Below are 14,224 nucleotides of genomic sequence, written 5' to 3'. Positions count from 1 at the left end.
TAAGGGAAGATGAGAACATCTTGATGCCAGAGGTAAGCTGCCACTATAGAAAAAACCTCGGTGAAGACCCAGGGAGCAGCGGTGAATCTGAACGGTAGAACCCTGTATTGGAAGTGCCAAGGGACCACAGTAAACCTCAGAAATCGTCTGTGGGTCAAATGGATATCTATGTGACAGTAAGAGTCTTGCATATCAAGAGCCATAAACCACATTCCTTTTTCTAGCAAGGACAGTATGCTAGCCACGACTGTGACCATATGGAACTTTGGTTTGTATATGAAGCGGTTGAGATGACAAAGATCTAGGATTAGTCTCCATCCTCTCTTTTTCTTGGGTCGCAGGAAGTAGGTGGAATAGAACCCTGTGTCTTGAAAGGCTGTGGGCACCGGCTCTATTGGCCCTCTACGTAGGAGGTAGTCTACCTCCAGGGCAAGGATACTGTTCAGAGTGTGGTCCTGGAGGCAGGATCAGGATGGGGGATGTGGATGAGGTAGTGCTGTGAACTCAATCACATAGCCATGTTAAATAACACCCAGGACCCACTCGTCCATTGTTATCATGCTCCAGGCTGGTAGAAAGAGCACTAGATGACCCCTGAATGGAGTGGGGTGCAAGAACAATGGGTTGCAATTTGGTTGATGGCTCTCTAGATGCACTCAGAAACATAGCTTATGTGAAGATTGAGTGTGTGGAGTCAAGGACTGTGCTGATGGGCCAGGCATATGGGGCCATTGAGTGTTTTGATGCTTGTGAGGAGGCTCATGAGACCACTGGTGGAAAAACTGACGAGCTCTGTGTCAATGTGCAGTAGGTGGCCGATAGAATTTGCACTTGGGTGCTGGTGTATAAATGCCCAGAGATCACAGGTTGGCTCTAGAGTCTTTGAGTGAGTATAGAGAATGTCAGTCTTCTGGTTGAAGAAGTGATATTCAATGAAAGGGGGTTCCTCAGTTGTGTTCTGTACCTCCCTTGGGAAACCAGAGGAATGTAACCAAGATTCTCTCCTCATGACAATCCCTGTGGCCATAGTGCACAAAGATGCGTCTGCCAAATCTACCATGGCCTGAAGCATCGTTCCGGCAACCAATTTGCCTGCTTCTAAAATAGCCTGGAAATAGGAACGGTCCTGCTGGGGAAACTTGTCTGCAAATTCCGTTAAGTGGCTATAATTCAAAAAAGTTTATACCTTGCCAGTATCACCAAGTAATTAGAGATGTGGAACTGAAGGCTGGATGATGAAAAGACCTTACAACCCAGAAGGTGCAGTCTCTTACCCTCGTGAATCGGAGTGGAATGTGGGCGCTGCTGTCTGGCCCACTCAGTGCCAGCTTGAATAACCAGGGAATTGGGCGAGGGGTGAGAAAATAGAAACTCAGACTCCTTTGCTGGTACAGAGTACATATTTTCTGCCTCCTTCGGGGTGGGTGCACAGGTTGCCAGGTATGCCAGATGGTGCAGGCCAGTTGGAGAATGGCATAATTGATTGGTAGCACCACTTTGTTCCGATACTGATGCACGCAGAATGTCCAGTAACTGATGCTAGCTGTCCTGCACCTCCTCCAGTGGAATGTGGAGGGTCTCAACCACCCTCTTTAACAACTCCTGGAACTGATGGTAGTCATCTATGCGGGGAGGAAGGAGTTGAGGACACTGTCACATCCGGAGACGAGGAGGGGAGCCGCTCCAGATCTGGCAGTACCACTGGAGTCAGGCTGATTGGTGCATCCTCCAACTCTGGTTCCAAATGTCTACCCAATGAAGGCCAGAGTGATGAGGTGGGGGACTCCTTTTGAGCAGATCCAAAAGGTGCTGAAGGCAGATACTGGGGCCAACGCCACCAGTATGGCCAACCAGGTGGATCTTGCAGTTGCTGTGGTGGTCCCCAGGGAGCTGGGTACCAATGGCTCCTGGTTTGAGGGAAGGGAGAATATTGCCACTGTGCCAGCAGAGCCTTTGGATATTTTTGCTGTAGGTATGGGAACGGTCGACCATGTGCATCATCTGAATCTTCCAGCACTGAGAAGTCAGATCCTTGTTCAAACGGCAGAGCCACCAGAACCAGCAAACTGAGAATGTCACAGGGGAGCACTCAGGAACATGACCTGAATGTGGCAAGTCCAAAGCAGAGGACCAGAGTCTTTTTAGAACCAAATGCACCAGAAGATGCAGGGATTTCATCATCTAGGGCAAACAGTCCACAAGGTCCAGGAACCGACTTGAGTCTCCCGGTGTCATTCCACAGACTGAATCGGAGCTGGAAAGTGGGCAGAAGGCTGCCTCAGAACTGATGATTCCTGTGGTTCCGCAATACTGATGAAGAGGGGATATGAAACTCAGTGACCGGAATCGATGGGTCTGGCATTCTGTGTGACTTCTTGTAATGCTTGTGGGCCTTGAAACATGCCGTTTTTCCACGGCCAGAACTTGTGGAGGATGCAGTGTCTTTCTTGGGCTTTGAGGAAGACTTACTGTCATGATTATGCGTATGCTTCCTTGCCTCACGGTTAGGCCCTGGCACAAGGTCCTTAGCACTGGTACTGGTGGAACTGGACTGGACCTCCATGGTAGGGGGTGCATTCCTCAACTGCAACAGAGAGGTTGCTCAGCCTTAATCTAACTGCAGGTACTAGCAAGGGAGGAGAGGCAGATACTGCCCCTGAATGTGACATGGGCTTCCCCCAAGAAATAAAGGCAGGGTTGGTGCCATCGCTGATTGAAAATAAGTGAGGGCAGGAAGCGCAGATCTTGAACCTCAGCATCTTCGGCATAATTCAGTAACTAGGTGTGGGTGCTGGGGGTGGGGGGTAGGGAAACCTCCAAAGCAGTGTCCCAAAGTCCTTAAATCCTCAGAAAACTACTACTAACACCAAAAACTACTACTACTACTACCACCAAAAATAACACCTCACAATAAAATGCTAACTATATACAAGGAATTCTGAAAATGCATCACAAGAGATGAGAGACTAGCAGAAGCTCCTACTTGGACCATGCAACACTGAGAAGGAATTGAGGGTGCAGTCGGTCTACCCCACCCTTTATCACCCCAGTTGAAACCATGAGGCAGAACAAGGGCACATGCGTGGACCAATGGATACTCCTACTTTTAAAAGCTGTGGACGTATGGTGCATGCAAACAACCCTCAGTGGAATACAGATAGGGACCATCATCACTCAGAGAAGAATATAGTATTCCAAAGGAACTCATGAATTATGCATGTCATTATAATGATCCTTTCCTAGCCACGAGATTGAATGATGATAGTTAGCAGCCCTGCAAGCAAGTAACCCTCTTAGCAATAGTCAAGGTTCCATAGTGGTGAGAAGTCTACGTAAATTGGGTAAAGTCCGGTGATAAAGGAAACCGTCTTAGTGAGGAATAGACTGAATGTGACAGCATGAAGCAGAAGATGAACTAGTACAACTATTACGATCATCATTATAATAATATGGGGTTCTAAGGAACATCCTCATAGCATTTGGGTGCCATTCTTAGTCCTGGTGAGTTATGGCTCTTTTGTCCAGTAGTCTCTTCAGTCAGATCATGATTAATAGCACTCATATTGTTGTGAAATATAAAAATGCCACATTAATACTCTGCAGCATAAGTGTCTTATCTACAAGACATCTCACAGCATGAAATAAGAGGCCTTGAAAATTTTTCTGAAGAAACTAAAAGAAAGAACATCACAGGGTTTTTATGTTACAGCTGCTGCCTCTTATTAGTCTTGCCAGCAAACTATTCACAAAATTCATTACTGCAGCTAGTGTCTAGCATTATGATACCTCTGACACATTATGGGCAGGCTCAAAGTTTTGCCTCATTTCTTTCTTCTTCTTGTAACCATCTGTAAGCCCTTGTTTTTTAAAAAAAGCTAGAATGCTCCAAGGCTGTTCTAAAATTAATAATAATCAATGCCAGCAGCATCTCAACACCCCACAATTCCAAGCCAGTCTTTACTATTGTTTTCCCTCCATCACACGCAAGAAAGCAGACTTCAATTTGGAGCTTTCCAGCAGTTGTTTTAAACAGTGAAAAGCTTTTTAAAATATGAAAATCACCTAAACAGTGTCCTTTTTAATATGTAGCACAAGCACCAAAATACCTGATCTACGTCCCCTGAAAACCCTAGTCAGAGACAGATATATTTTTTCCAAGCTTCTTTGGCCCATTTCTACCAATAATAGGACTTATGCACAGAATAGCCCCCAACACTTGAAAACGTACTGCTCAGTGTTCATCCCTCTTCTTGTCATATGGTTTTGGTATTTTCTATTTTGGATACGTTTTTTACACTGCCATCGAAGCAAAAAATTAAACACCTAACAAACCCCAAATATTATTTGTAAGTTCTCATTTGAGCTTCCCTGAGCTGAGGGCCTCTGAGGATGAGGATGACAAAGAGCGGGAGAGAGAAGAGGAACAAAGAAGGGAGCCAACGTAAACAGCTTTGAGAGCACACATATAGAAGGCAATCCGATAGAACTACTCTTAAAATCCAAAACAGTTATACATGAAAAACACGAAAATCATAACACTGGGTGTGATATATAAAATCAAAATCTAAAGTCAATTAATTACCAGGGGAAAGGGCTGGGTTTAAATTTCAGATTAAGTTAGCAGCTGTTCACTTTTATGTACTTAGTTGGAAAACTAATACTACTTTTTCTCGTTATTATACTAACACCAAAAAGGGAACACACATAGGAGCACCCACTTTTGCCTAACATTCACTTTAAGTAAAGATATGAGAAAATTTCTATGTAAATAAGTTATATCAAGAGTTTTGTAATTCTCACCTTGTTGAATATCCCTCATTTCCAGGTGCAAACTGGATATCAAAATTCCTACAGTTTGAGATCGCTTTCCATCCAGCAGTTTGATAATCTGGAATTATAAAACAAAATGCTATTGTAGTCAAAATTATCAATCTACAAAACCCTTCATTATTAAAGAAGAGCTAGAAATGCTAATTTGTGAGTTAAATTGAATACTGCTCAACGCTTTTCATCATTTAAATGTGGTATAAGGCTATGATTATCTCAATCTTCTCCTGGCCTTCTGTAGCCACGTATATAGGTAACAAGACATCAGCTTCTTCAAATTATTTAAACTTTTCAGTTGAAACGGGACCACAAAGCTTGGACTTCAAATAACAGTAATAAATACAAGCCAGCTCCAAAATGTAATTCATACCAGCGCCAGTAAGGAAAGATCATCCTTTATTTGTAGGATACTGTCTACCAGTAAGACAAACCCACATCAGATCTTTATTCAAGAAATGCATATTCTTTCCCCTTACCCCCATCAGGAGAATGTGGTGCAGGAGTGTGAGATATTCTGAGTAGGGCTGTTGATTAATTGCAGTTAACTCACGCAATTAACTCAAAAAAATTAATCGCCATTAAAAAAATTAATGGTGATTAATTGCAGTTTTAATTGCACTGTTAAACAATAGAATACCAATTGAAATTTATTAAATATTTTGGATTTTTTCTACATTTTCATATACATTGTATTCTGTGTTGTAATTGAAATCAAAGTGTATATTATTTTTATTACAAATATTTGCACTATAAAATGATAAACAAAAGAAATAGTATTTTTCAATTAACCTCAGACAAGTACTGTAGTGCAATCTCTTTGTCATGAAAGTGCAGCTTACAAATGTAGATTTGGTTTTGTTACATAACTGCACTCAAAAACAAAACAATGTAAAACTTCAGAGCCTACGAGTCCTCTCAGTCCTACTTCTTGTTCAACCAATCACTAAGACAAACAAGCTTGTTTACATTTACAAGAGACAATGTTGCCTGCTTCTTATTTACAATATCACCTGAAACAGGCATTTGCATGGCATTTTTGTAGCTGGCATTGCAAAGTATTTATGTCCCAGATATGCTAAACATTCATATGCCCCTTCATGCTTCAGCCACCATTCCAGAGGACATGCTTCCATGCTGATGATGCTCATTAAAAAAATAATGTGTTAATTAAATTTGTGAACTCCTTGGGTAGAATGGTATGTCCCCTCCTCTGTTTTACCCACATTCTGCCATGTATTTCATGTTACAGCAGTCTTGGATGATGACCCAGCACATGTTATTCATTTTAAGAACACTTTTGCTGCAGATTTCACAAAACGCAAAGAAGGTACCAATGTGAGATTTCTAAAGGTAGCTACAGCACTTGACCCAAGGTTTAAGAATCTGAAGTGCATTCCAAAATCTGCGAGGGATGAGATGTGGAGCATGCTTTCAGAAGTGTTAAAAGAGCAACACTCTGATGCGGAAACTACAGAACCTGAACCAACAAAAAAGAAAATCAACCTTCTGCTGGTGGCATCTGACTCAGATGATGAAAATGAACAGGCATCGGTCCACACTGCTTTGGATTGTTATTGAGCAGAACCTGTCATCAACATGAACGCATGTCCCCTGGAATGGTGGTTGAAGCATGACATATGAATCTTTAGTGCATCTGGCACGTAAATATCTTGCGACGCCAGCTACAACAGTGCCATGAGAACGCCTGTTCTCATTTTCAGGTGACACTGTAAACAAGAAGCGGGCAGCATTATCTCCTGCAAATGTAAATAAACTTGTTTGTCTGAGCGATTGGCTGAGCAAGAAGTAGGACTGCGTGGACTTGCAGGCTCTAAAATTTTACAAAAATTATTAGGGGTATGGAATGGCTTCCGTATGAGGAGAGATTAATAAGACTGGGTCTTTTCAGCCTGTAAAAGAGACAACTAAGGGATGGGGGGGGGGATATGATAGAGCTCTATAATATAATGACTGGTATGGAGAAAGTAAATAAGGAAGTGTTATTTACTCCTTCTCATAATACAAGAACTAGGAGTCACCAAATGAAATAGGCAGCAGGTTTAAAACAAACAAAAGGAAGTATTTCTTCACATTACACACAGTCAACCTGTGGAACTCTTTGTCAGAGGACATTGTGAAGGCCAAGACTAGAAGAGGGTTCAAAAAAGAATTAGATAAGTTCGTGGAGGATAGGTCCATCAATGGCTATTAGCCAGGATGGGCAGGGATGGCGTCCCTAGCCTCTGTTTGCCAGAAGCTGGGAATGGGAGACAGGGAATTGACCACTTGGTGATTGTCTGTTCTGTTCATTCCCTCTGGGGCACCTGGCATTGGCTCCTGTCGGAAGACAGGATACTGGGCTAGATGGACCTTTGGTCTGACCCAGTATGGCCGTTCTTATGTTATGTACATAATTCTACATTTGTAAGTTCAACTTCCACGATAAGGAGATTGCACTACAGTACTTGTATTAGGTGAATTGAAAAATACTATTTATTTGGTTTTTTTCAGTGCAAATACTTGAAATCAAAAATAAATATAAAGTGAGCACTGTACACTTTGTATTCTGTGTTGTAATGGAAATCAATCTATTTGAAAATGTAGAAAACATCCAAACACATTTAAATAAAAGGTATTCTATTATTATTTACCAGTGCGATTAATTGCGATTAATTTTTTTAATTGCTTGACAGCCCTAATTCTGAGTATGTCTCAAAGATAATTTTAATTTCACTACAGCCCATCCTCGAGTCCTCACTTTCCAACACATGTTCTTCTTGATCAAAGAAAGCTGATGGCTTTTCCTATGGCTCTCTTTCAACACAGCTCCTAAAATGCTCAGAGATTGCTGAAAAGTTCTTCTTTCCAATGATGACTGAGCATCTGCCACCAAAGCCAGGAGGAGTGAAGGACTCTGACCATGTTTTGAATATTAGATCATACATGTTAGTGATCTGTGTTGAGCCCAAACTATTTTTGTGTGTATGTGTGTGGGGCGGAGCGACTTTAGCATATTAAAATGAACAAAAGATCCATATTCAGGTATGTATTACCTCAGAGCAGGGATAGGTACATACATAAAATACTGAAAGGTGAACCTTCAAAGTTTTGGAGGTTTAGTTCAGCTGATGGCACAGATAAACCTGAGATGCAAAATTAGGATTTGAAGCCAAACTTCCCATAAGTTTTGCGATGTTTGTACCTGTGGTTTGGTTTGTACCATTAGAGAGATATGATAGGAACAAGTCACAAAATTCAGATCCAGAGATGAACTTCCTCAAAATTCAGGAGACGTTTCATATCCAGGGTCTTGGCTCAGGACCATCTCTTGTTAATTAGTTTGAAAATTCAAACACTTCACCAAAATCTGCCTCTCTCTAATCTAGATTTCAACAAGGCTGGAAACTTGTACAACTAAATGCTTAATAGAGATATCCAGCACAGTATGTCTGGGGAAATACTGTGAGAAACTGAATTTTAATCCTACCAACAGAAGCATTCAAATATAAATCAAAACAAACCGTTAAACTTTTCCAACCCCCAAAGTCGTGATATAAGTTTTGTTATCCCAATAATATATTTTAGTGGCTCTCACAATAATGAAAACTGCAAAGTATAGTATGGTTTAAAAAAATCTCATACTAATTCATACAATTGTTTACTGCAATACTCCTATCTTATGGGCCCATTCAGGGACATTTAGCAGAGCAGCCACTCAGCCAATCACAAATACAAAAGTGAAATGGGAGTTGGGAAACATGGTAGAGAGAGAAAGGCTAGTAACATTTTTGTCTGAATAAATGCAGGGTTAATTATTATTTATCAAGTGCTAAAAGTGTGCCAGACACTTCACAAACAAACAACAATATATGGTACCTCCAACAAGGATCTTACAAGATACTTATGACCGTGCAGTAGAGGCTCACCACACAATTTAATGAATGCTAGTTATGCTACATATAGCATACTTTATGCCAGCACTGCAAATAAAACATATCCTGAAAGTCTTTACACACTATATTTATGATACTGTATGTTAACTATTAAAATTAATTAACTTTGTATTCTTATTCTATGTATTTTGTTTGAACAAGACAGAATCCATGTTCTGAATTTCCCAAATATACAAACATACAAAATGACTTGGCTACAAGTCACTGTATATGAATACTTTGCATACATCTCCTCCTGTAAAATGTGATTCTTTGTAAATGTCAGGAAGTACCCAGTATATGATGGTCATTTTTGAAGCTGTATATGAGTCTGCTGAACTAGGTAGCACATTAACTTCTAACAGGGATAATTATAGACTCGACTAGTATGCAATTTGTATAGCATTCACTGACCTCCAGGTTGACCCTGTTCAGGGTCAAATTTATATGTTGTCATAAACCCCATTAGACATGCCTAGTTTGAGGTAAAACCTTTCCAGACTATACCTCATACAGATAATATGACATTTGAAACTAATACATTAGGCTACTTCAGAAAATTGTTGATATGCTCTCCAGATCTGATCAAATTAGTCCACTTAGCTAATTTTTCTTGTAACTTTTGTAAAAAAAAAAATTGCAGATAATTGTAATGGTACATTTTAAAAAAAATAGAGAGATTCATATTGTATCTAAAAATCTGTATGGAAATAAGTACACATGGTCATAATTAACAGAGATCAGACTAGACCCAGACTACTTGAAATAACTTCAGCGAAACCAAATTTGTGACTAAAGGCTAATATTTTATTCATTAGATAACAAAAATGGTAACAATAAGACAGCAGAATAGCTCAAGTAGGACATACAAAACATATTAAAAATACAGTTGTAATGCTATGTAATTGCATAAGGAATTTTGTTGTCAGAATTTGGAACCAATGAAGAATTAGAGACCTTTTGCAACAACCAGATGCAATCAATATTAGAAATAGGGAATATATTTTCTGTGGCATCTCCTTTGCCTCAAATTATGGTCAGTTTCGGAAGGGTGCTGGCAGCAGAGTATAAACTCTATTTGAGAATTTTACATAGAAAACAGATGTAAGGAGGACACATCACTTATCCAACTTATTAAAAAGCAAAAGGTAATGAAACAGAACTTTGCAAAGGCACCATTGTTGTATTTAGTCTATATCTGTTAAAGATGACCTGGCATTAATCACCTCTCAGCAGTCTGCATCTCCTGACTGTAGCTGGCAATGACAGGTAAGCAGCTGACTTCTTTGCTGTTAGTGGATGCTGTTCTGCCAGCTGGCAGAGTCTGTCTAAGACTGGACATGGCAGCCAGCACTCTGTCTCTCCTCTAGAGAATAAACACATCATTGAAATGGATATAGCATCTTCTGGCTCAATGAAAAGAACGTGAATGCTGCTGCTGTCTTATTCAGTCTATCCCCTGGTCCATAACATAATTTGCCTTAAGTGGCTTCTACTGACTGGCCATTTAAAAAATATTAGGCTACTTGATTTGATGCAAAGTGTTCTTTGTACGTCTCTCTAATATCTACCATCTATTGTAAAAGTGGATATGTACTCATACTTGAATACATTTAGCTAAATTATTCTTACATCCAGAGATGAAAGTAAGACAGTACGCCCCAGTACGGCGTACCTGTAAGAGCCAGTGCGCCGAACCAGGACCGGCTTTCCCAGACGGCAATTTAAAGCCCTAGGGTAGTGGCGGTGGGGCTCCGGAGGGGATTTAAAGGGCCGGAGCGGTAGCGGCTTTCAGAACCGCAAGCCCTTTAAATCCCCGCCTGAGCCCTGCTGCCCGAGCCCTGGCGTAGTGGCGGCGGGGCTCTGGTGGGGATTTAAAGGGCTGGGGCAGTAGCATCGGCTGGAGCCATGGGGCCCTTTAAGTCCCTGATGGATCCCAGCCGCCGCTACCGCAGGGCTTGGGCAGTAGGGCTCAGGTGGGGATTTAAAGGGCTCGGGGCTCCGGCAGCCGCTACCACAGCGGAGCCCCAGGCCCTTTAAAGCTCTGCCAGAGCCTAGAGCCCCAGGGTAGTGGTGGCAACTGGGAGCCCCCAGGGCTCCTCAGTGATTTAAAGGGCCCATGGCTCTGCTGCAGTAGTGGCAGCTGGAGGCCTGAGCCCTTTAAATCGCCCCTGAGCCTCAGGGCTCCCAGCTGCCTGTGCAGCTGGTAGCTCGGGGGTGATTTAAAGGGCTTCGGGCTCACAGCCACCACTACCACAGCTGGACCCCCAGGCCCTTTAAATCAAGATTTAAAGGACCCGGGGATTTAAGGCCCTGCCTCTTCTGGTTAAGGCCACGCCCCTTCCAATTGAAGCCACGCCCCCTGCTCAGGACTCCAGCGTACCGGTAAGTCCTCTAACTTACTTTCACCCCTGCTTACATCCCCACTAACGGGTGTTTCTTTAATGCAGCCAGAAATACATCCCATTAATGTTGCATGAAAAACTTCATTGTTCTGTGTAAATTTTGTCCCGGACACTTTGTGGTACATAAAACTGCAAAGATTAAGTTTATTTAAGCAATTAAAGGCGATGTCCTTCCCTACATTGGTGCACAGGTTCTTTCCATGACACTCAAATGTGTTGGGAGAAACTATCGCTAACATGATGGCCTGCAGATCACAATGTCCAACACCAACATTTAGCTTGTATACTGCAATTATCCCCAAGCATTTGTTAGGAGCCTACTGAAACCCTGCTCAGAGTTACAGCTAAGTGTACTCCACAATGCCATCACCACCCCCCATATGTGCTCGTGGGATTTCTGTAGGATATAAAGCGTCAGCCATGATCTCTTCTCCCTCTGCTCAAAGTAAGGCAGGTTTTATACCTATTTGAATAATATATTTAAATCAAAATTATGAGAAGCCATGTTGTTTTTATATTTTGATCTATATTTTTAAGTGCTTCAGGAGGCATTTAACTTCAAATTAAATACAATAGGGAAAAAAAATCTTGTGTTATTATTTTAAAAACACACTTTAAATAGACAAGCAATAGCCATGGCACTTGCTTGATATAATATAGAGAGGTGGGTGGGGTAATATCTTATATTGGACCATCTTCTGTTGGTGAAAGAGAAAAGCTTTTGAGTGACACAGAGCTTTTCTTCATAGATGAGGAATGAGATGGATACACATTTATCTCAGTTGCTCCATTATTATCAAATTTGTAAAAGTACCAAAAATTAATGGCTCCCATCTATGCTAAAGGGTATATCCTACACCCTCCATGAGTGTATAACTTGGTGGTAAGCAAAGGAATGCACTCTGCTCCCCACTGTACAATGGATGGAGAGAAAGGAGGAGTGGCTAGGAGGAACATTCACCAGAATTCTTCTGCTCAAGCACTGTTTATTACCTCTCTGTAGAAAGTTGAAGATGACCTTTGTGTTTCAAACCTGTGAAGCAGACAACTATTTCTGCAATATCTGCCTTTCTTGCAGAACCACAAAATGAAGTAATCATAATATTTCATTTACTAGATAGAAAATTTGCTGACAGATATATCCCTTTAACTTAAATAATGCTCTTCATTCAAAATATTGACACATGTTAAATGAGAACATATGTTAATAATTACTTGAGGCCAGTTAGAGATAATAGACAACAGAAAAGTTTTTACCCTCATTGTCATTCTGTGTCTTTGATATGATAATCATTGCACTGACGGACCAAAAATGATTGATGGACCTTCATTTAGATCATACACGTGACACAAATTACCTGACATTTACCCATTTTCTTTGTAAGATGAAGAAACAGTGGCATCAGGTACTTCCTGACATACTGTTCCTTGAACCAGTATAGAAAACACTAGCTTCTATAAGGATGACTATCTTCCTGGTAAATCCTCAGAAATATAGGGAAGACAAACACATACTTTAAAATATATCTAGCCTTAGTAACGTTAAGATATAAAAGATGCATACACTGTACATTACACTGAAGCACTTGTCTTCTAAAACACATCTCTTTCAGGTAACATGGCATTGTAGTTTGATGCTTGCTGCACCCATTTTTTATTGCATCTCAAAGTCAGTTTCCTAGTTCTATCTTCCTTCCAGCTACCTCTGACTTTACAGCTGAAATCAAGTACAGAGCAAGTCTGGGCTGTGCAACTCCCACAGGGTGAGGTGACTTCAAAGCAATGTATCTGTGCCTGTCAGTTTGCAGATTGCATGGATTAGGTCTGTTAAGAGGCAGACAAAGGCCAATGACAGTTTGGTGTGAGGGAAGAGCTAGGATCTTGCTGTATATAAAGTTTTAGGTGCTTAAATCCAACATATGAAATAGTCTATGCACGGCTTGCTAGTCCTATAAGGGCATTTTGGGAGACTGCAGGTGTAGCAAATATCTTTGAGGAGTTGTAAGCCTGGCATATATCTATGAAGTCTAGGATTTCCAAAGCAACCTAAAGAAGATAGGTGTTCAAATACCATTACAATTCAATGGAAATGGGTGTTTTTTTTTAAAATTACAGCTGAAGTCTTTTCAGTATTATAGACATTAACTTTTATATACTCAATTCTTTTCAGTGCATAAACACTTAAACACTTATGCACTTAAAAGTTCATGTGCAGAATCTGTTCATAGTGCAAAAACTTGTATACACACCAAACATTATGGCTGAAGTCTTTTTATAATTTCAGTATAACATATTATTTCTTTTAAAAATAAAAAGAAATTTCCAGACAAATAACTGTGTCGACATAATACTAATAGAGATACGTAACAGTGGCTACAAAAACTACATGCAAAGAATATTATAATTAAAAGTTAAGCCTTACAAAATATGGAAACAATCAGAGAAGGCAATGTTGATAAACAGTAAAATTTTGAATATTTTACCTTAAGACTGTCGTACCCTTACAGTGAATACATTCACTTGACCTCCCTGCAACAACCTTATCTTTGACCCACAAGACATGCTTCTCAAAAACACCACATCCTTTTGACAGGTTTCAGAGTGGTAGCCGGGTTAGTCTGTATCAGCAAAACAATGAGGAGTCCTTAGAGACTAACAAATTTATTTGGGCATAAGCTTTCGTGGGCTAAAACCCACTTCATCAGATGCATGGAGTGGAAAATACAGAGGTAGGTATAAATACAGGAAAAGATGGGAGTTGCCTTACCAAGTGGGGGGTCAGTGCTAATGAGCCAATTCAATTAAGGTGGAAGTGGGCTATTCTCAGCAGTTGACAAGAAGGGGTGAATACCAAAGGAGGAAAAAATCATTTTTGTAATGCTAATGAAGCCAGTGTAATCAAGATGGCCCATTTCAAAGAGTTGACAAGAAAGTGCGAGTATTAGCAGTGGAAAATTAGTTTTTGTAGTGACCCATCCACTCCTAGTCTTTATTCAGGCCTAATTTGATGGTGTCCAGTTTGCAAATTAATTCCAGTTCTGCAGTTTCTCATTAGAGTCT

General features: G+C 40.7%; 1 protein-coding gene across 6 annotated transcripts in view; it reads right to left on the bottom strand.

The window, feature by feature from the left end:
• FMN1 (formin 1) overlaps window positions 1-14,224 on the bottom strand; it is a 430,195-nt gene that overhangs the window by 141,001 nt on the left and 274,970 nt on the right. For all 6 annotated transcript variants that reach the window (XM_043548088.1, XM_043548089.1, XM_007069366.4 and 3 more), the window contains one exon: window positions 4,801-4,888. In XM_043548088.1, the coding sequence (XP_043404023.1) occupies window positions 4,801-4,888 (88 nt within the window). The remainder of the gene's footprint in view (window positions 1-4,800; window positions 4,889-14,224) is intronic.

This window comes from Chelonia mydas, chromosome 6 (genome assembly GCF_015237465.2).
Source record: "Chelonia mydas isolate rCheMyd1 chromosome 6, rCheMyd1.pri.v2, whole genome shotgun sequence".
Classification (NCBI taxonomy): domain Eukaryota; kingdom Metazoa; phylum Chordata; order Testudines; family Cheloniidae; genus Chelonia; species Chelonia mydas.
Note: the sequence above shows the minus strand (reverse complement) of the source record. Positions and strands in the feature narration are given on the sequence as shown.